Raw genomic sequence first — 23471 nt, forward strand, 5'->3', positions numbered from 1 at the left:
ATGTATCTGGGCTAGCTTCAGTGGCTCCGCTAGGGGTTCTTCCTTACTGAAACACACCTTGTATCTGGGCTAGCTGCAGTGGCTCCGCTAGGTGTTCTTCCTTACTGAAACACACCTTGTATTTGGGCTAGCTGCAGTGGCTCCGCTAGGTGTTCTTCCTTACTGAAACACACCATGTATTTGGGCTAGCTGCAGTGGCTCCGCTAGGTGTTCTTCCTTACTGAAACACACCATGTATCTGGGCTAGCTGCAGTGGCTCCGCTAGGTGTTCTTCCTTACTGAAACACACCAGCTGTATCTGGGCTAGCTGCAGTGGCTCCGCTAGGTGTTCTTCCTTGAAACACACCATGTAAACACTGAAACACACCACCCAGTGGCTCCGCTAGGTGTTCTTCCTTACTGAAACACACCATGGGCTTCCTTACTGAAACACACCATGTATCTGGGCTAGTGGTGGCTCCGCTAGGTGTTCTTCCTTACTGAAACACACCATGTATCTGGGCTAGCTTCAGTGGCTGCAGGTGTTCTTCCTTACTGAAACACACCATGTATTTGGGCTAGCTGCAGCTCCGCTAGTATTTGGGCTGTTTCTTCCTTACTGAAACACACCCTGTATCTGGCTGGCTCAGCTGCAGTGGCTCCGCTAGCTGCAGTGGCTCCGCTAGGTGTTCTTCCTTACTGAAACACACCATGTATTTGGGCTAGCTGGCTATTTGGGCTTCCTTACTGAAACACACCATGTATCTGGGCTAGCTGCAGTGGCTCCGCTAGGTGTTCTTCCTTACTGAAACACACCATGTATCTGGGCTAGCTGCAGTGGCTCCGCTAGGTGTTCTTCCTTACTGAAACACACCATGTATCTGGGAAAGGGTAAACTTCTCTGCTGTTTGGGTCCCGTAGCTACCAGGATGTAGTAGCGTGAAGCGCACCCGTGCACATGCACAGATACAGCACTCTGTTTTGACTGTGTGAGAGCAAACTCTTGCATCGCGCCCATCTCAGTGTCTGCGGTGCTGCTCGTTGCAATGCAGTGCTGCTCGTTGCAATGCCATCTCGCTGAGTTGACCTTTTAAGTGCTTCTTGTGTAAAATATGTACTGTTTTCCCCACTGCCCTGTCCCAACCCCCATGCAAGCTAGTTTTATTTTGAACTATACCTATTAAAAGGTACATGTCCAAAGTACTATTTGTTGTCACACAGTCTACTCAGGACTAGTTGGTGGTCATACTGTTTAGTAGAAACTCTCTCCTCTGACAGTGAAGTACCATCCCCACTACTAATGAAGTGAGGTCTCCACATTGCTATTTACTGTTCTGATTCTCCACTCCACTGCCTCTGTTATGAAAACATCCATAGTTCTATAGTAGACATGAAGTGTGTGTACTCACCGTACTGTGTAGGCTGGTCAGTTAATGTTCCATTAGCATATAGCTGCCTGGATGCAGTGGGGAGGTGCTTCATGAATAATGGGCTTACGTAATTAGTAGGCCAAATTCATGTTCTCGTACAGAGATCTGCATAGGCCAGCCAGGTTACAGGCCCAACAGGACACAACACAGGACTTGACGTTTCTCTGTGTGTGTGTGTGTGTCTGTGTCTGTCCGTCATAATGCAAACCTGTGAAGAATCACTCGTCAAGAGATTGCAGTCAGACACGCACACGCTCTCTCCTACTCTGTGTGTGCGGAGGAGTCTTAGTGGAAGGCACAGTGTCCCCCTGTGCAGTGATACTGACGTCAGACTGTGCTGCAGAGCAGCGGAGCTATCAAGTGACACAGCTTGCCCTGGACATGGCAGCCATTAAACATGAAGGGAGGGGGGGAGGAGCCTGACAGCCAAGACAGATTCCTCCAGTGCTGTTGAGAATGCTAATCTTCTCTACTCTATCCCTCTCAGCCACTCCCCTCTCCTCCATCCATCCCTCCTTTCCCACATCCCTTTCCTCTATCAGAGACTCTCAGGCTGATGTGTTCATCACAGGCCTGTCTGTCTGTCCAGCTGCACCATGGATTTGTCTGTCTCACGGGTCCAGGGTGGATTAATTGTGTGTGTGTGTGTGTGCGGGCACTCTCAATTAGAGACACTGCTGGAATTGAGTGAGAACATATCCGGCTCACGGCACACCCACACACCTTATCCATTGCAACTGTACACACACGCTCCGACACAGTCAGTTCACACTCCATAAATGTGTGACTATTTGGCAGATATGAATGTTTTATCTGACGCCGCTTGCTAAAGGTAGGCGTCCTTCAGTTTTTTTCTATGCTGTCTCGTTAGTGCTGCTAATATGGTTAGCTCTAACATAGCTGGGAGCTAGGCAATAATCACATTTATAAGAAGATTTGAGTGTATGGATCTCGCTGTCTCTCTCTACCCCTCTCTTCACCTCTTCTCCTCTCTTTCTCACTCAATCCACCCCCGTTCCTTTCATCTCCTTCCCTCCTCTCCCCATTTTCGTTCCCCTACCTTCTCCCCCTCTCCTATGTCCGCCCTCCTCTACCTTCTCTTCCCTCTATACCAGAGAGAGAGAGAGAGAGAGAGAGAGAGAGAGAGAGAGAGAGAGAGAGAGAGAGAGAGAGAGAGAGAGAGAGAGAGAGAGAGAGAGAGAGAGAGAGAGAGAGAGAGAGAGAGAGAGAGAGAGAGAGAGAGAGAGAGAGAGAGAGAGAGAGAGAGAGAGAGAGAGAGAGAGAGAGAGAGAGAGAGAGAGAGAGAGAGAGAGTTCAGTGACCCTGTGTTATTATTATCTACTGTAGGTAAAGATAGCAGTTTGAGTCAGAGGGTCCATCATGGTCAAACTGGTGATCCATGAGTAACGGTATATAGATATTCACAATGGAAACATGGTCATTGAACCCGTCATTGACTGCTGTGTGAAGGAGGGTGAGGTTAGCTATACAGTACACTAGGGAAGGCATGTCTATACAGATCCATCAATACATTAACTCTTACCTCTCCATACCCCATGATTGACATTTGTGTTCAGGTGTAGTAATCGTTAACCCTTTCCCTTCCAGATCTCTAGCAGTGCCACCTTAGAGGGTAAAGGTCAACTGAAGTTCACGGCTGGGAAGTGGAGTCCACATCACAACTGTACCCAGCTGGCCACAGCCAACGACACAGCCATCAGAGGCTGGGACCTCCGTACCATGAGGTATTGGTACATACTAACTGTATTCAGCCATTATATTCTAAACAACAACCTATTTATAGTCCTGTAGTACTGAACTATGTAGTATAATAACTATACTTTTAGTGTGTAATGTGATGCTCCTACCATACTGGACAGACCAAAGATAAGTAACAGAATACCTCATCTGGATGAGTGGATAGGTTATCACCCCCACACCGATTCCACCTATCCACCCACTACCAACATTGACCTTAAAGCCACATTCATATCCGTACATTATCTGCTATACCCCCACTGTACACTCAGTATCATTACAGAGAGATGGTGAGAGAGGGAGGGAGGTCAAGTTGTGTGTGTGTGTGTGTGAGCTCTGCTAGAGGAATAATAATCACCTTTCTATCGATTGCTCTGGTAACACCAAAGCGCTGGAGAGAAATTGAGAGAGAGGATGAGTGGAGAGGAAGAGCAAGAATGAGGGTGAGAGAGTATATTAGAATAAATATTAGAAAACTACAGGAGAGTGTGGTGTGTGTGTGAGAGCTGTGTGTGTGTGTGAGAGAGCTGTGTGTGTGTGAGAGAGCTGTGTGTGTGTGAGAGAGCTGTGTGTGTGTGAGAGAGCTGTGTGTGTGAGAGAGAGCTGTGTGTGTGTGTGTGTGTGAGAGCTGAGTGTGTGTGTGTGTGTGAGAGAGCTGAGTGTGTGTGTGTGTGTGTGTGAGAGAGCTGAGTGTGTGTGTGTGTGTGTGTGTGTGTGTGTGAGAGAGCTGAGTGTGTGTGTGTGTGAGAGAGCTGAGTGTGTGTGTGTGTGAGAGCTGAGTGTGTGTGTGTGAGAGAGCTGAGTGTGTGTGAGAGCTGAGTGTGTGTGTGAGAGAGATGAGTGTGTGTGTGAGAGAGCTGTGTGTGTGTGTGAGAGAGCTGTGTGTGTGTGAGAGAGCTGTGTGAGTGTGTGGGAGCTGTGTGTGTGAGAGAGCTGTGTGTGTGTGAGAGAGCTGTGTGTATGTGAGAGAGCTGTGTGTGTGTGAGAGAGCTGTGTGTGTGTGTGTGTGTGAGAGAGCTGTGTGTGTGTGAGAGCTGTGTGTGTGTGAGAGAGAGCTGTGTGTGTGTGTGTGTGTGTGAGAGCTGGTGTGTGTGAGAGCTGTGTGTGTGTGAGAGAGCTGTGTGTGTGTGTGAGAGAGCTGTGTGTGTGTGAGAGAGCTGTGTGTGTGTGTGAGAGAGCTGTGTGTGTGTGTGAGAGAGCTGTGTGTGTGTGTGTGAGAGCTGTGTGTGTGTGTGAGAGAGCTGTGTGTGTGAGAGAGAGCTGAGTGTGTGTGTGTGTGTGAGAGCTGTGTGTGTTGTGTGTGTGAAAGAGCTGTGTGTGTGTGTGAGAGCTGTGTGTGTGTGTGTGAGAGAGCTGTGTGTGTGTGTGAGAGAGCTGTGTGTGTGTGAGAGCTGAGTGTGTGTGTGTGAGTGAGAGCTGAGTGTGTTTGTGTGTGAAAGAGCTGTGTGTGTGTGTGAGAGCTGTGTGTGTGTGTGAGGCGGAGTGTGTGTGTGAGAGCTGTGTGTGTGTGTGAGAGAGCTGTGTGTGTGTGTGTGAGAGCTGAGTGTGTGTGTGTGTGTGTGTGAGAGCTGTGTGTGTGGGGGGAGCTGTGTGTGTGTGTGAGAGAGCTGTGTGTGTGTGTGTGAGAGAGCTGAGTGTGTGTGAGAGAGGTGTGTGTGTGTGAGCTGAGTGCGTGCATGTGTGTGTGAGCTGAGTGCGTGCGTGTGTGTGTTTGAGCTGAGTGCGTGTGTGTGTGAGCTGAGTGCGTGCGTGTGCTGAGTGCGTGCGTGTGAGCTGAGTGCGTGCGTGTGTGTGTGAGCTGAGTGCGTGTGTGAGCTGTGCGTGAGCTGAGTGCGTGTGTGTGAGCTGAGTGTGTGCGTGTGTGTTTGAGCTGAGTGCGTGCATGTGTGTTGAGCTGAGTGCGTGTGTGTGTTTGAGCTGAGTGCGTGGGCGTGTTTGAGCTGAGTGCGTGTGTGTTTGAGCTGAGTGCGTGCGTGTGTGTTTGAGCTGAGTGCGTGCGTGTGTTTTGAGCTGAGTGCGTGCGTGTGTTTGAGCTGAGTGCGTGCGTGTGTTTGAGCTGAGTGCGTGCGTGTGTTTGAGCTGAGTGCGTGCGTGTGTTTGAGCTGAGTGCGTGCGTGTGTTTGAGCTGAGTGCGTGCGTGTGTGTTTGAGCTGAGTGCGTGCGTGTGTGTTTGAGCTGAGTGCGTGCGTGTGGAGCTGAGTGCGTGCGTGTGTGTGAGCGTGGGAGCTGAGTGCGTGCGTGTGCGTGGGAGCTGAGTGTGTGTGTGTGTGCGTGAGAGCTGAGTGTGTGTGTGTGTGCGTGAGAGCTGAGTGTGTGTGTGTGCGTGAGAGCTGAGTGTGTGTGTGTGCGTGAGAGCTGAGTGTGTGTGTGTGCGTGAGAGCTGAGTGTGTGTGTGTGCGTGAGAGCTGAGTGTGTGTGAGTGTGCTTGTGAGAGCTGAGTGTGTGTGTGAGAGAGCTGTGTGAGTGAGAGCTGTGTGTGTGAGTGAGAGCTGAGTGTGTGTGTGTGAGTGAGAGCTGAGTGTGTTTGTGTGTGAAAGAGCTGTGTGTGTGAGAGTTGAGTGTGTGTGTGTGTGTGTGTGAGTGATAGCTGAGTGTGTGTGTGAGAGAAATGTGTGTGAGAGAGCTGTGTGTGTGAGAACTGAGTGAGAGCTAAGTGTGTGTGTGTGTGAGTAAGAACTGAGTGTGTGTGAGTGAGAGCTGAGTGTGTTTGTGTGTGAGAGAGCTGTGTGTGTGAGAGCTGAGTGTGTGTGTGACTGCATGTGTGCAGTTGGTGCAGCAGCTGTGTGATGGCAGCCTGTGAGCACGGTCCAGTGGCTCCTCAGACATCCTCTTTGGTGTGTGTCTGCTCTGGCTCGTCACACTGTGCCAGCGCAAACCGGCCTGCCCCTCTTGGCCCCACTCAGGGACACTGAAGGAGAACGCTGTCTACTGCTCTCTCCAGCAGGCTTAAAGACACAGGAAACTTAAAGACTTAGTACACACCGTCCATGTGAGTGTGTGCGCCTGTGTGTGTGCGCCTGTGTGTGTGCGCCTGTGTGTGCGCGCGCGTGTGCGCCTGTGCGTGTGCGCCTGTGTGTGGGCGGATGAGCCTGTGTGTGGGCGCCTGTGTGTGGGCGCCTGTGTGGGCGCCTATGTGTGGGCGGATGAGCCTGTGTGTGGGCGCCTGTGTGTGGGCGGATGAGCGTGTGTGTGGGCGGATGAGCCTGTGTGTGGGCGGATGAGCCTGTGTGTGGGCGCCTGTGTGTGGGCGGATGAGCCTGTGTGTGGGCGGATGAGCCTGTGTGTCTGAGCGTGTGTGTGAGTGATCGTGTGTGTTGTGAGCGCGCGTGTGTGTTGTGAGCGAGCGCCAGTGTTGTGAGCGAGCGCTTGTGAGGGCTTTTGTGTGTGTGAGGGCGTTTGTGAGTGTGTGTATGTGTGAGTGTATGTTTGTGTGAGTGTGCGTGAGCGTGCGTGAGTGTGTGTTTGTGTGAGCGTGAGTGTGCCTGAGTGTGTGTCCTGCTCTATTGCTGGCTGGGGCTGTCATAGGGGATGTTCTCTCAGTACATCAATCCCAAACCCTGTTTGCACCCACATTCCGCAGTGAGAGGGCAGCACACACATCGTCAGCTGTGTGACAACTGTCAGGCCTCCGCAACATGCACCGCAGGATGCATACAGAAACACACACCGTCAGCTGTGCGACAACTGTCAGGCCTCCGCAACATGCACCACAGGATGCATACAGAAACACACACCGTCAGCTGTGTGACAACTGTCAGGCCTCCGCAACATGCACCGCAGGATGCATACAGAAACACACACCGTCAGCTGTGTGACAACTGTCAGGCCTCCGCAACATGCACCACAGGATGCATACAGAAACACACACCGTCAGCTGTGTGACAACTGTCAGGCCTCCGCAACATGCACCACAGGATGCATACAGAAACACAATGCAGTGCTGCAGTCAAGCTGGCCTCTCTAGTTTCTGTGTACTGTACAGTAGCACACAGTACTGTGGGTAACACTTTACTTGATGCCCAGCATCATATCACGTTATGACACGGTCATAACCATGTCCTAATATGTCATAACAGCTGACATAACTTGTCATAACCTGTTATAATATGGTCATAACACTGTCATGACATATTTAGACCTGTTGTGACATATAATGTGTTATTTTTTTTATTTTTATGACCCCTACATGAGAGTGTAAAATCCCTGGACAACAAAAGAAGGTATGAAAACCAATAAAACAGGAGAGAAATGGCATATGAGGAAGTATTTCATAGGCAGCAAAAGGCCACGCTAATTATTGAGTTGAGGCTGTCAGTGAAAGCATCTAAAAAATGTGTGACGATAATGTGTCTTCAGTATAATTTTAAGATGTTTAGACTAGAGGTCGACTGATTATGATTTTTCAACGCCGATACCGATTATTGGAGGACCAAAAAAAGCCGATACCGATTAATCGACTGATTTAAAAAAAAATATATATATATATATATATATATATACTTGTAATAATGACAATTACAAAAATACTGAATGAACACTTTTATTTTAACTTAATATAATATATAAATAAAAATGTATTTAGTCTCAAATAAATAATGAAACATGTTCAATTTGGTTTAAATAATGCAAAAACACAGTGTTGGAGAAGAAAGTAAAAGTGCAGTATGTGCCTTGTAAAAAAGCTAACGTTTAAGTTCCTTGCTCAGAACATGAGAACGTGAAATATGGTGGTTCCTTTTAGCACGAATATTCCCAGTTAATAAGGTTTAGGTTGTAGTTATTTTTGGAATTATAGTACTATTTCTCTCTATACCATTTGTATTTCATATACCTTTGACTATTGGATGTTCTTATAGGCACTATAGTATTGCCAGCCTCATCTCGGGAGTTGAAAGGCTTGAAGTCATAAACAGCGCTGTGCTTCAAGCATTGTGAAGAGCTGCTGGCAAACGCAGGAAAGTGCTGTTTGAATGAATGCTTACGAGCCTGCTGCTGACTACCACCGCTCAGTCAGACTGCTATATCAAATCATTGACTTAATTGTAATATAATAAACACACGGAAATATGAGCCTTAGGTCATTAATATGGTAAAATCCGGAAACTATCATTTCGAAAACAAAACGTTTATTCTTTCAGTGAAATATGACATTTTATCGAACGGGTGGCATCCATAAGTCTAAATATTGCTGTTAAACCGCACAACCTTCAATGTTATGTCATAATTATGTCAATTCTGGCAAATTAATTACTCTCTTTGTTAGGAAGAAATGGTCTTCACACAGTTCACAATGAGCCAGGCGGCCCAAACTGCTGCATATACGCTGACTCTGCTTTCACAGAACCGAAATGACACAATTTCCCTAGTTAATATTGCCTGCTAACATGCATTTATTTTAACTAAATATGCAGGTTTAAAAAAATAAACTTGTGTATTGATTTTAAGAAAGGCATTGATGTTTATTGGTGCAACGACAATGCTTTTTTCGCGAATGCACTTGTTAAATCATCACCCGTTTGGTGAAGTAGGCTGTGATTTGATGATAAATTAACAGGCACCGCATTGATTATTTGCAACGCAGGACAAGCTTGTTAATATCATCAACCATGTGTCGTTAACTAGTGATTATGTTAAGATTGATTGTTTTTATAAGATACGTTTAATGCTAGCGAGCACCTTACCGTGGCTCCTTGCTGCACTCGCGTAACAGGTGGTCAGCCTGCCACGCAGTCTCCTCATGGAGTGCAATGTAATCGGCGTCCAAAAATGCCGATTACCGATTGTTATGAAAACTTGAAATCGGCTCTAATTAATCGGCCAACCTCTAGTTGAGACAAGAAGAAGGGGACGGGTGTGTTCGCCCAGTGAGCCATGCAAGCTAGAACCGCCACTGGCAATGAGCATCGGTCTGGTTTCTCTGTCATGTTAATGTTGAGGGAGCATGCACGCTTGAGCACGTATAGTAGTTGCCTACCTGGCCTGCTGCATGCTAATCTAGGAAAGTGCCCATTTGGGTGATGTTTGATATCTGATTGTCTTATTCACCAGGTCCTCCACTAATATGCTTAGCTTCTCAGTTATTTTTTCTTCACCTCACACAGTAAGTCAACCAAGTCTGTTCTTGTTTTACATATTGCGAATTATAGCCTAATAGTTCCTCACTGTTGGCCTATTTGAATTATCTTGCCAACAATCTCTCCCTCGATAATCACCAAGCCTCGTTGTGAAAGTGCAAAATATCATCATCTGATGATCCCATATATCCAGTGGAACATCATAAAATACATTTCTTTCTCTTGCGCAGAAACAGCTGTCAGTGCCAGCTCAGTGGGAAACTCTGGGCCCGGAATAGACTAGTTTATACAATGTTGCAAGTTCTCAAGAGACAGCTTCTGGAAGGATCCAGTTTTTTTGATTTGATACAATATTGCACTTCACTATGCGCTCATTTAGGCTATTTAGCCGTCAATGATCACTGTTTATCAAGCAATGTGTCCATATGGCAGAGGCTGATGCTTTCGCATTAGTTTAATTTAAACTTGTATATTTGTATCGTTTTTATTAAGATTTGTATGATTTAACCACGTGACAATGATTTTGAGAAACGGAAACGTTATTATTTAAATGAAACTGTTCCATGAAAATGCACAATCATAACTGACATGCAGATGGTAGGATGATTTGTCTGCTTCTCCAAACTTGAAACTCAAGTGTTGCCTGTGAATTCTTTATAAAAGAATTGCCTCCACTTTTCTATGGTTGGTTTTATAAGCAAGGTAAGACACGCCTCATAATATGAAGTCAAACATTCAGGTTTTAAACTATTAAATATGTTTTCAAAATGCATACTGCCTATGGTTCACATTGTAAAGTGGTGGGTGATGTGCTGATAGCCTTCCTACCATTGTTTTTCTCCTGGTCAATTTGGTTAGAAACTATTTTAATTTATCTCCTTTTTTGCTTTTTAGGGGCAAAAGCCAGCAATTACCGGATAATGAAAACCCTGGTGTGAATAGCATAGTATGCTATGTTTAGTATAGTAGGCTATGTTTTACATTTCAATTTAACATTGTTGTGAATGACTTACTTACCAACCACACTAACCTCTACTTGATCTGTAAAGCGGATGTGTTTTCAATAAAGTGTTTCATCCCCATGTATCCAGGCGTGTTCGGGAAGAGATGGAGTAGACAGCAGAGCTGTGTGATTGATGCTAGTTCTATTTGCTCCATCACACTCTGGGTCGAGAGACTCACTGCAGGGACTCAAACAGTCACACTGGCATCCGACAACAATGGGGAACAGGATAGAATAGGACAGCCATCTCACCCAGACAGAGAACTACAGTCACTAGAGCCCACTGGTGCTGCTCACTTCTAAACCAGAATGATTTGCTATGTTTTGGTTATGTAGAAGGATGGGATAGAAAAAGTGGATTTTCTTCAGCCCTCAGCAGTTTGATACTAACAGTTTATCAAAGTTGTCTACTGCGAGCGACATGTGTTTTGTTTATTTGACGTTAACCTCCCGAACTTTGTCTGTCACATCAATCATCCATGACCTTCTCATCTTCTGTCCCCAGGATGGCAGACCGGTCACAACATTACTGTTACTGGACAACTTCCGACATGCTTGGATGTGTGGGAAAAATTATACCTCTCCATTGAATAGATTATGGGTTTATTTAGAAATGTCAGATGTACAGTTGAAGTCGGAGGTTTACATACACCTTAGCCAAATACATTTAAACTCAGTTTTTCACAATTCCTGACATTTAATCCTAGTAAAAATTCCCTGTTTTAGGTAAGTTAGAATCACCACTTTATTTTAAGAATGTGAAATGTCAGAATAATAGTAGAGAGAATGATTTATTTCAGCTTTTATTTCTTTCATCACATTCCCAGTGAGTCAGACATTTACATGCACTCAATTAGTATTTGGTTGCATTGCCTTTAAATTGTTAACTTGGGTCAAACGTTTCGGGTAGCCTTCCACAAGCTTTCCACAATAAGTTGGGTGAATTTTGGCCCATTCCTCCTGACAGAGCTGGTGTAACTGAGTCAGGTTTGTAGGCCTCCTTGTTTGCACACGCTTTTTCAGTTCTTCACACAAATGTTCTATAAGATTGAGGTCAGGGCTTTGTGATGGCCACTCCAATACCTTGACTTTGTTGTCCTTAAGCCATTTTGCCAACTTTGGAAGTATGCTTGGGGTCATTGTCCATTTGGAAGACCCATTTGCAACCAAGCTTTAACTTCCTGACTGAAGTCTTGAGATGTTGCTTCAATATATCCACATAATTTTCCTCCTCATCAAGCCATCTATTTTGTGAAGTGCACCAGTCCCTCCTGCAGCAAAGCACCCCCACAACATGATGCTGCCACTCCTGTGCTTCAAGGTTGGGATGGTGTTCTTTGGCTTGCAAGCCTCCCCCTTTTTCCTCCGAACATAACGATGGTCATTATGGCCAAACAGTTATTTTTTGGTTTCATCAGACCAGAGGACATTTTTACAAAAAGTACAATCTTTGTCCCCATGTGCAGTTGCAAACCGTAGTCTGGCTTTTTTTATGGTGGTTTTGGAGCAGTGGCTTCTTCCTTGCTGAGCGGCCATTCAGGTTATGTCGATATAGGACTCGTTTTACTGTGGATATAGATTATTTTGTACCTGTTTCCTCCAGCATCTTCACAAGGTCCGTTGCTGTTGTTCTGGGATTGATTTGCACTTTTCAGACCAAAGTACATTAATTTCTAGGAGACAGAACGCGTCTCTTTCCTGAGCGGTGTGACGGCTACGTGGTCCCATGGTGTTTATACTTGCATACTATTGTTTGTACAGATGAACGTGTGGTACCTTCAGGCTTATGGAAATTGCTCTCAAGGATGAACCAGACTTGTGGAGGTCTTGGCTGATTTCTTTTGATTTTCTTATGCTGTCAAGCAAAGAGGCACTGAGTTTGAAGGTAGGCCTTGAAATACATCCACAGGTACATCTCCAATTGACTCAAATGATGTCAATTAACCTATCAGAAGCTTCTAAAGCCATGACATTTTCTGGAATTTTCCAATCTGTTAAAAGGCACAGTCAACTTAATGTATGTAAACTTCTGACCCACTGGAAATGTGATACAGTAATTTATAAGTGAAATAATCTGTCTGTCAATAATTGTTGGAAAAATTACTTGTGTCTTCCACAAAGTAGATTTCTTAACCGTCTTGCCAAAACTATAGTTTGTTAGCAAGAAATTTGTGGAGTGGTTGAAAAACAAGTGTTAATGACTCCAACCTAAGTGATTGTCAACTTCTGACTTCAACTGTATACTTTTGGGAGTTTATTGGCATGGCTGTTCATATTTACACAGTAACACTAGGAACACTTTGTTGCTCTGAGACTTTTAAGCATCAGGAATTGCTTTATTATTGGCTATAAACATATCCATCAATCAACCCACAATTTTGATGTAATGATCCCTTACTTTTGTGCATGGACAGTCTCTCCCTCCCTCCTTCCTTCCCAACTCCTCTCAAAGCTAGGCTTTAATTTTGATAAACGATGAAACTGCAGTTGTCATAGAAACGGAGACCTGTGATGAGTGTGATATCCAGTCCATCCCCTCAGCATAGCGATGTATCACCCAGACTGAGGTTAGAAGGGGCAGTGTGTGTGTGCACATGTTCCTGTGTGTAATAGCTTGTTTTGGCCCTCACAGCCGTAAGGGAGAACGAGTAGATTTAGTTTCACTGTGTCCGGAGGCTTAAGCTAGGAAGTTCTATAATCCCCAATACTTTGTCAGGAGGGTTCCAGCCAGGCTTTGCTCAGGATTCCCATTTTATATTTGCTAGGTGGAGGGAGGGGAGCAGGATGCTCGGAAGCATTCTGGAAGCACCGAAACTAACCCAATTTCCTGCTCCATTTCCCCTGTGCGTCCTTTTCCATGGAGGACAGAGTTTACGACACACACACACACTGTCACACCATGGCCAGAGGTCACACCGGTTACAGAGGAGTCAGTCAATCGGGGGTAGATTGTGCATATGACAGCAGAGTGACACCACACACACCCCGGAACACCAAATCGGTGTGAAATGCTATACATCAAAATATCATCTCAAGTCATTTTAAAAGCCACAAGATGAAACGCTGTTGATAATTTTTGGGGGTGAGAGGGAGGGAGCTGATGCCAGTGTCTGGTCGCTCTGTGACGTCCCAAACCATATAGTCATAGAGGCATATAGACTGTCATCCTGACCTCATTCAAGCCATGAGGTCATTGTATTTTACCTCCCTTTTTAATGAGATCAGCAGGTGGCAGGCTACATGGTGCTTGGTGGAGGAGAGCAAGGAGCACTGTGGGCAATACTTTTCCATAGGCCGCCCTGGTTCCTCTTCAGTCATCACAGCGGGAGATGGAGGAAAGATGAGAGGAGGAATGGAGGGGGATAGGTAGGGAGGAATGGGGAGGACAGAAGAGAAGATGAGAGGAAAGGTGTATGTTCCTGTCCAGTTGAGAGGAGAGAAGGATTACAACAAACAGCATCTGAAGCAGAAAAGTATTTCTTCTTTCTTCTTCTCTGGTCTTTCATTCCTTTTTTGGTGCCTCAACACTTACCTCAACACTTACCTCAACACTTACCTCTCCCCAGCAGAGAGGAGTAGGAAGTCAAGGCCGTGTGTGATTATGACTCCTCTCTTTATAACAAGTCAGGCTTTTATAAGGGCAGGAAATCCAGTCTGGCCTTCACCTAGTGTACAGCACCACTACAGGCTTCTATCTCTGATAGATGTCAGGGAGGGTTGTTCTGGTGTTTTCTCCTTTCTCTCTCTCTCATTTCTCTCTCTTTCTCTATCATTCCCCCTCTCTCTCTTGTCCCCAGTCAGATCTACTGCATCGAGAATGCTCACGGGCAGCTGGTTCGAGACCTGGACTTCAATCCTAACAAACAGTACTACCTGGCCAGCTGTGGGGATGACTGCAAGGTCAAATTCTGGGACGTGAGAAACATCAACGAGCCAGTTAAGACCCTGGAAGAGCACTCCCACTGGTGGGCACCTGTGCTGCGCTGTAGACACAAACACGCACAGGACACAAGCACAGACACAGGACACAAGCACACACACAGCAGATACATCCACATTCTTCCCATCTTTGTGGCATAGTACTTGTAGTCTCAAACCCACTCTTTGTACAACCAACAGAAGATGAACATAATTCCTACCAATAAGCATCAATTTGCTAACAAAGGACACTGAACAGTCCTATCCCACTCATGTATGTGTGCTTACCCTACTGTATATACTGGCCCGGGCCTGTCAAAATGTACTGTATGTCTAGTTATGACAAGAAGTTTGCTGCTGCTACAAACATGCATTCATGTAAAGAACTTGTCCATCAGAGGTTAAGTACATTGCACTGCCATGTTCAGGCATGGCCGGGCCGCTCATTAGGCAGGATTAATCAGCCTCCTATGGCGGCAGATTGACACGGGTGGCATTTTCTGAGCTAAACTAACCAAGACTCACCTCCAACAACGACACATAAAACCTCTCGTAATTCTGCCTAAAAACAATGACAATTTCTCTCAACTAGTGGCACATGTGCTTTTTAGGTGAGCGCTGATGCCGCCCTGTGATAAGCAGTGCACACTTTGTTTAAGTTAGGGACACAAAATATTTAGCTTGTCCATTCCCAGCGCGCCAGAGTGCTGTTGGAGAGATGCATCGCTGCGGCGCTCCACCAACATGCCGTCAAATAAATCATCTAACATAAATCATGTAGCAGATACTGTATAGGATATTGTAGAAAGAGTATGTGGCATTTTCTGTAACCTACAAGCTGGAGATAAAATGTATGACAATGTAATGAGACGGACACTTTTTACATCATGCAGGTTTCTCCGATCAAGTAGCCTAACCTAAATGGCACCCAATCAAATAAAAAATGCGCTGTCATGTTAAAAAACAACATATCCTAAAAACAGCACAGGTCAAAGTAAAACGGACAATCACAACTGTTGTCCAGGAGTTTCACCCCATCAGTGGTTTTAAGTTTGTATCTGTCAACTTTTGAAAAGCTGATCAGAGCGAAAAATGAAATACGTCTGCGTTTCCTGCTGTGTAAACACTTTGCAAATAGGCTCTGAGTTTAAATAGGCAAATTGATTAGTCACATTGCAGCCGACATAGTAGGCTACGCCCCTGTAAGCACGAGCCAATGTCTTTTGGATGTCTTATTTTGGTCCAGTCCGGTGTTTGACAAATGGTAGGCTTACCACATAGATGGACATTCAGAAAATTCAATTCCAGGCAATACTGTAGGCTACTCCTCTATAAGCACGGACTGACACCGATGCCTTTCGGACACACAGTCCAAACTGGCCTTGATTTCCACATCCACAATCTTTGGTTTTTGGTCCGGTCCAGACAAAATCTGAACCAATCATGGACTTCGATGTTTGGTTCAAATTTAGTGCGGTCCAGACCGGCCTTGATTTCCACAGACATTGATTTGTGGTCCTGTCTGGCCCATATTTGAACCAATCATGGACTTCGATGTTTGGTTCAGATTTAGTGCGGTCGAGACCAGCCTTGATTTGGCCCAAACAAAACATAGACGTCTATAAACGTACTTTCAAATTTCATTCAGTAAAAAAAAATGAGCCTGATTTCAACATCAGGGAAAATATATATTTTCAACATCTGGAAAAATACATATTTTCAACATCTGGAAAACAAGTATTTTCTACTTTCATTCAGAACAGAAAATAAACCTGATTTCAACGTCCAAAAAATATGATTTTTCAACATCCTGGAAATTATGTATTTTAAACGTACGGAAAATAATTATTTTCATCTTTCATTCAGAACCTAAATTGAACCACACTTCAACGTCTGGAAAATACATCATACGTTTTCAACGTCATTTTACTTAATGGGACTGTTCCACTTTTGCGGGGGGTAGCATTTTTTGGTCTCGCCTAGTGCAGCAGAATGGCAAGGACCGGCCCTGTGTTCAGGTGTTATAGGTGCTTACTGTAGCTATTCTGTGATGAGCTGCAGTGCTCAGGGCTATGTAAGTAGCTAGCTGAACACAGTGCCCTGCAGTATTCAGGGGCGTGTGTACTATGTCTGTAGAGACACGCTCTCAGATAATGACTGTCTGAGAGCCATGCCGTTGCTGCAGCTAGAGCAGCACACCAATCACTGCATGATAAACACACACACAGGATGCTATCTCTGAAAGACAGATAGATGGGCCAAATGTATCCTTAACAGTGTAGATGTCTATTCTGATAGATAGTAGGTTCCAGCCTACCAGTGTTTTCTGAACAGTGCTCCGAGGGCGTCAGGGCTCTGCTATTAGGGACAATTTTTTTTAGAAGGGAAGAGGAAAGAGTGCGCTGAGGCAGCTTTTCTGTCAACAGGCCAGTTATTCTTCAATCACACTCAATAAGGAGCTAGGATCCACCACTGAGCTCTGCCCTAGGATGAGAGAGACTAACTAACCATCATTACACAACACCTTACGGCAGTACAAACTAAACAGCAGAGAAACAAAGCCCATATCCATCTCAATTACCACATACAAATGTACTGAAGAGACAGAGGGCAGGTTGGTATTTATTGTCATGACTTTTGCTCTAGAAGCAGCTATGCTGAGTGGTCACTAGCTGGCACAGCCACAAAGTCATAAAATCTGATTTGACGAACCTTAAATTAAGACCAAAAAGCTAATTTTGTTTTCATACATTTTTACGATATTGCCAATTTTGACTTTTCAGCTGGCCCATCTAGCAGAAATTGCTCAGTTCTAACTCCAGGATAAGACTCATGACAATAAACGTCAACCTGCACTCCGAGGGAGAGACGGATAGTGGAGAAAAGGAGATGTATAGATACTAAAATTGGATGTATTAAAAACACCCATTCACTGATTCCCTGTGTGTGTGCGCCCAGGGTGTGGAGCGTGCGCTTCAACCACTCTCATGACCAGCTGGTGCTGACCGGCAGCAGCGACAGCAGGGTGATTCTGTCCAACATGGTGTCCATCTCCTCCGAGCCCTTCGGTCACCTGGTGGATGACGATGACCTCAGCGACGGAGAGGACAACCACCAGGACGAGAAGTATGGACCCTAAGTCAAAACCTTTACGACATACGTCCACTCAGTCATAACTTGTCAACACTGTCCACTTGCTGACATATCTGTCCAGAACTGGCCCCCCTTTGAGCCATATTGGACCAACCTCAGCCTTAACTGTCCACAGTCATCACTGTATCCATCATCATGGTCAGTGCAACAGTCGTCCAGTTATTAGTAATCATATTTTTGATACATTTGATTCAGCCCTGTACTCTGGTCTTCATCAACCTCTGCTATTCTTTGCCATGCCCTATTTTGTTCCGTTTCTGTGCCGACTCTCTACCACTACACATTGTAATAATATATATAGATATAGATAGATAGATATTTTTTAAAGGATACAGTAACTAGCCTATTATGTGTATAGGAAGCCAGGGTCAGCTGTGTGGAGGAGTACTGTGCCTGGTATAATCACAACCAGACCTTGAACAGAGACTGAGTAATATAACTAGACCTTTGTTTGTGTGTGGTAGGCAGCCTTGTCCTTAACTCGCCCTATTCAACTCACCTCACCCGTGTGTGTGTTCTAGAACTCAGGAGCCCCTGCAGGACAGTATCATCTCTACCTATGAGGAGCATGAGGACAGTGTATACGCGGTGGAGTGGTCCTCGGCAGACCCATGGCTCTTTGCCTCACTCAGCTACGATGGCAGACTGGTCATCAACAGGGTCCCCCGCGCACTCAAATACCATATCCTGCTCTAGACAGACCTCACACTGGACTGAGAAAAGAGGGATAGAGGGCAAGGTTTGGGGGGAGGGAGAAGTAGGAATCACGAGAGAGGGATAGAGGGCGATGGATGGGGAGAGAGGGGGAGGGGTGTGGAGAGAGTGATAGAGGGTGAAGAATGGTGAGGGATGGGAGAGAGGAATAGAGGGGGAGAGAGGGATAGAGGGGGAGGGATGGGGGAGAGAGAGGGATAGAGGGGGAGGGATGGGAGAGCGGAATAGAGGGCGAGGGATGGGAGAGAGAAATAGAGGGGGAGGGATGGGAGTGAGGAATAGAGGCCGAGGGATGGGCATGGGAGAGAGGAATAGAGGGGGAGAGATGGGAGAGAGGAATAGAGGGGGAGGGATGTGGAGAGAGGGAAAGAGGGCAAAGGATGGGGAGAGAGTGATAGAGGGCGAAGAATGGGGAGGGATGGGAGAGAGGAATAGAGGGTGAGGGATGGGGAGAGAGGGGGAGGGGTGTGGAGAGAGAAAAAGAGGGCTAAGAATGGGGAGGGATGGGGAGAGGAATAGAGGGCGAGGGATGGGGAGAGAGGAATGGTGAGAGGGTGAAGAATGGGGAGAGAGGAGTAGAGGGGGAGGGATGGGAGAGGGATAGAGGGCGAAGAATGGGGAGGGATGAGGAGAGGGATAGAGGGTGAGGGATGGGGAGAGAGGGAGGGGTGTGGAGAGAGGGTGAAGAATGGGGAGAGATGGGGAGAGGGATGTGGGGGGGATGGGATGGGAGAGGAGAGAGGGATGAGGATGGGAGAGGGAAAGAGGGCGATGGATGGGAGAGAGGAATAGAGGGCGAGGGATGGGGAGAGAGGGATGGGAAGGGAGGGGGAACCAACTGTGTTCGAGGGCCATCAGGAGAGCCACACTCACCAGATCCTGCACCTACATGCTCTCGCATTCCCTCTTGCTATTCCTCTCTCGCTCTCTGTCTCTCTCGCTCTCCGTCTCTCTCTCTCCGTCTCTTTCTTTCTCACCCTCCCATTCTATGAACTGATGAGGCTACACATTCCATTCCCCTTTAATGATGCAGATGACTATGTATGTTTGGACAGAAAATATAGAAAAACTGCTATATATCTGTTCTGAACATTGTCAATTAAATGCTATGAATGTAAACTGAATTTTGTTCATTATTATTGGTGAACAGTTACTTTACTAAGCTTTTATAAGGGGATCTTCTGAAGGCTTTTCTCTTTGACTGTGAGCCCATCTGTAGTCTTGTCAGAGATGCCTGTGGGGGATCCCTGCATGCCTCAATGGCAGCTTAACCCTGGGGAATGACTGGAGGTCGACACATGGCATCATGGTTCCTAGATCACCACTCTCTGCCCAAACCCTCTCCCAATCTTTCCTTCTCTTCCACTACCTCCTTGCCCTTTCTCCTCTTCCTCCACCCTTCCACTTCGAGCCCATCTCCTCTCTTCTCCTACTTCCATTTCCTCCTTCTCCCCCATCCCTGTCTTCCTGTACAGCATGTGTTGATGCTGGTCGATAGTGACAGTGCAGAGGTTCGTTAGAGCCAGACACCACTGACAGCCCTTTTAATTGCAGCTTGACTCCGCTCAGTCTCTGAGCAGAGCTCCATGGTGCCAGGGGAGGCTGTGGGTCTTCATTAACCATGCCCAGGATGGTGTCCAGGACTGGTCTTGAATGTAGAGTAACACCCTTCCCCTCCTCTGGAAGGCAGCTCACATCTACACCCTTCATTATAGCCCAGTCAATTATTGAAAAGGGGATTGGGGTGCCAGTCTAAAGTGGTTTGGAAGCTGAAAACATAATCTTCCCCAACCCATCCTTCTATCTATACTGTCTTTAACTTGGGATTGCGATGCTTATCGGTTGGAAACAAATGCACACACACTGTGCCCCAGCGGCACACACCCCGTTCCCCAGCGACACACACATCCCTCTCCTTTGTCCACTAAGATGCTGCTGGTGTGACAAGCTTGAAAACAATTAGCGTGTTCTTTGTATTCTATCAGAACTCTCGCTGTGTGTGTGCGTGCGTGTGTGCTGGTGACTGAGGAAGCTTGCATGCTAAGACTGAAAGACACAACTATAGAGGGGTGTCATGACGTTGGCCTGGGGGTAGGTTTATGACAGTCCTAAAAACCTCTTTCCCCCCTTTTCCTCTCTCTACCCTACTGATGTTACATTTGCAAAACCCTTGATTAACATAGAGATTCTGGGAACATCAGAAGGTGGTGGGAAATTAACTATATTCTGGTAATCTGACCAATGGAACATATGCCGTGGTACTTAATGAATATGATGTCAGTTCGGTTGTCATCTGAGACATTCTCATGTGGAAAGTGGACATCGGACACATCAGAGTTATCGGATTCACATGGAATTGTTGTTCAATTTAAATGTTTGAATATGAAATTATTCGTGATGGGATGAAATGTGATTTTAGCTTCTAAAATGTGAGATTTGGGTTTTCATAAGATAGGGCTCTGCTCAATCAGTGGCCCGCTCCTGTGAAGGGACATGGGCTATAAAACTTTTCAAACACGCCCTCCTCTCCCTACCTATATAAGCCCTTGACGACAATATAACCACCAAGGACGTGAGGACGACGGTCCGATGTCAGAATGGTTCAGATAATAACTACAGAACGAAGCCAACATCAGCGTGAGCTTTGGTAGCGAATGGTATGAACTTTGAACTCTTATTCACTACAGAAGTGATACCTCCTAGCCATTGAGTTAGCAACAGCCGCTGCAAATGAGGGTAGGGAGGAACAAACAGAGTATCCCGTCTACCATACAACGATGTTACTACAACGTATTCAATTTACCAGCAGAGACATTCTTCAAGGGACAAAGGACTCGGTTGGGCAACACGGCCTTCCATCTACCACCAACCTACCGAAGCGTAGCTCAGAGTAAATATTTATTGCATTTTCCTTTTCCAAATGGGCGGTAATTTAGAATGCATAAGATACTGTATTTACGATAGCACAGCTTCGCCCTTTCTTCCTCAGTCTTCCCGCTCTTTCACTCAAACCCAGCCCCTTTTCTTTTGTGTAACCAGCTGTCATATCTGTTCCGCCCGCTAGGGACGTTTTCCTTTATGACGTCATTTGTAATCAAGTTATGATTTAAATATGTGTATGTGTAATTCTGTGTGATTAGTTAGGTATTTAGTAAATAAATAATTAAACCCAATTTTGTATTGCTGATTCAAATTGTTAGCCAGGGTTCATGCGGATAACTAAGAATTTACAACTTTCAGATGAGACTGAATTAAGATGATGATTAATATTGACTGCTATTGATGTTAAATATTACTAGGTCTTTAAGAGTTTATTCGGAAGATAACAGCTCTATAAATATTATTTAGTTGTGCCTGACTCTCTAGTTAATTACATTTACATGATTAACTCAATCAGGTAATATTAATTACGGAGAAATTATTTTATAGAATAGTATGTTATATCACTTAATCCGGCATAGCCAAAGACACGACAGGGGTAAAATATGGACAGAGGTGTGGATAGGCATCAATAGATGGATGACAAAAGTATTCCAATAATTCAGCTCCATCACAGGTGCAGATCTTTTAATCTCATAACAAACATCTGAATACGTGCCTCCTGAGTCCTGACGGACACCACCTGATCGGTATTCCTCAATGGCCTTGCTATTAATACATTCACAGTAAACTAACAATGCTCCATTGATATTCAATATGCAGTCTCCACCTGTGGAGAGAGAAGAGGACTGCTGATACTGCAGATGACTGGAACACTGTGCTGCTGTGCTGTGTACCACTGTTTTAGTGTCCACAGGCTACACCACATTACTTCCCGGCCCCAGTCCCTCTCTTCTGTTAAAACTTCGGGAGTCCAGTGTGAATCAGGAGTGGTGAGGTGTTTTCGGAGGTGACTGCTTTAAATATCGTAGGAAACAGCCGATGGAAATGTGACGCATGCAGTAGCGTCGAGCTCCCAGAGTTCAACTGTTCCACCCGGCGCAACTGCCAAGTATCGTTTGTGTCACCCAGTCATGTGACCTCTAGTGTACATGCCAGCGGTGGTGACGAGCATCTTCACGCCACGACCCCGGATCTCCTAATCCTAGTGTGACTGTTAGTGAATACCAAGAGAGACATAGAGGAGAGGAAAATGTAACATTTATTTCATATGTTTCAAGTAAGACTGAGCCTTAATGGTATTTTATATACAATTTCATATGCAATCTAAATATTATGCAGACTGGCAGCTGCTTGCCTGAAAACCCCATCCATAGAGTCCTGTCACACTCCTTCCTGCTTTCAGCTTCATTGCCTCAATTTCTCCTTTATCTTGGCATGAATTTAAAAAATACTCTCCATTCCTTCACACATGGATTTCTGCTTGAATTATTTTTTAAATGGAGGGTAATATGTGTGCCCTACCTTCTGAGTGTGTAGGTGGAATTGGATTTAGCTGCTCTGAAATTAAGTAAATGGCTGTCCAAGAAGGATGGAGAGGAAAACCGGCCCTGGAAACATCAGAGGGTCATTAGAAGGACCCATGGGAAGTTGTCTGAGTGTTGGGAATTTGTTGGGAATGCCGTGGAAAAAGAAGTAAACAACTGACAAAGACTGAGGGAAACCTTTAGAGACCATTGTGCCATCTGTGAGGTTTTCTGGGGGTTGGGAGCAGGTTTGATATGTGTTGGGGATATGTTGGGACTTGGAAAGGTTGTGGAGGGAGTTACAAACTGTCTTTCTCTTTTGTGCTGGCATTGCGTACAGGAAAGAAATGTCCGAGGCTATTGGCTCGATGGCGGTGGAAGTGGTGTAAACACAGAAACATGGTCTGAGCCCTTTGATGTTAACGCACATAACTACTTACACTGACAAACCTCCAAAAGACAGAGAAAGCTAGCTAGTGCCTGAGTCATATCTTTACTCAGCAGGTCAAGTGCCTTAGCTGGGGCCAACGAGACTATTAAGCCCTCACTGAAATCACAGGTACAGTCTATATTTAGGAAAGTAATTCTTAATCCTTTTCTTTCCCTAGTTCTGTTTCTGAATCTCTGATTTAATTGGGTGTCTTCCCCCCCATCCCATCCCTGTCATGGATATGGGTAGGCCTACTTAGGGGTACACCCACCAGTGCTTGCATATTTATATGATTTTCTGTAGTTCTTTACAAAAGCCACACAAAAGGCCCAACATTCTCTTCATAGCACTTTTTTTATCTCCATGTTGTAGCTCAGTGTCAAATTCATATAAAGAGTCCTCATGTTTGATGTCATTAAGCCTTTTTCAAACAGAATGACCCACCTTCTTATGGGCAACGCAGTACAACGCAGTACAATGGACATCACAGCAGGCCATGTGGCTCCTTTCTCAACCTCATTGTTCCTATATTACAGAACAAGCGCCAGTGGGTGTGCTGTTATTTATGGGGCTTTACCACCATAAGGCACATATAATTGCCTCTCA

At 45.6% G+C, this 23471-nt stretch overlaps 1 protein-coding gene across 2 annotated transcripts in view; it reads left to right on the forward strand.

Moving 5' to 3' along the window:
• Nucleotides 1–18122, forward strand: part of LOC112234816 (EARP-interacting protein homolog) — a 46399-nt gene extending 28277 nt beyond the window's left edge. For both annotated transcript variants that reach the window (XM_042330104.1, XM_042330105.1), the window contains 4 exons: nt 3018–3154; nt 14042–14209; nt 17121–17288; nt 17837–18122. In XM_042330104.1, the coding sequence (XP_042186038.1) occupies nt 3018–3154; nt 14042–14209; nt 17121–17288; nt 17837–18011 (648 nt within the window). In that variant the 3' untranslated portion in view covers nt 18012–18122. The remainder of the gene's footprint in view (nt 1–3017; nt 3155–14041; nt 14210–17120; nt 17289–17836) is intronic.
• Nucleotides 18123–23471: the final 5349 nt, after the last annotated feature.

Source organism: Oncorhynchus tshawytscha, linkage group LG11 (genome assembly GCF_018296145.1).
Source record: "Oncorhynchus tshawytscha isolate Ot180627B linkage group LG11, Otsh_v2.0, whole genome shotgun sequence".
Lineage (NCBI taxonomy): Eukaryota > Metazoa > Chordata > Actinopteri > Salmoniformes > Salmonidae > Oncorhynchus > Oncorhynchus tshawytscha.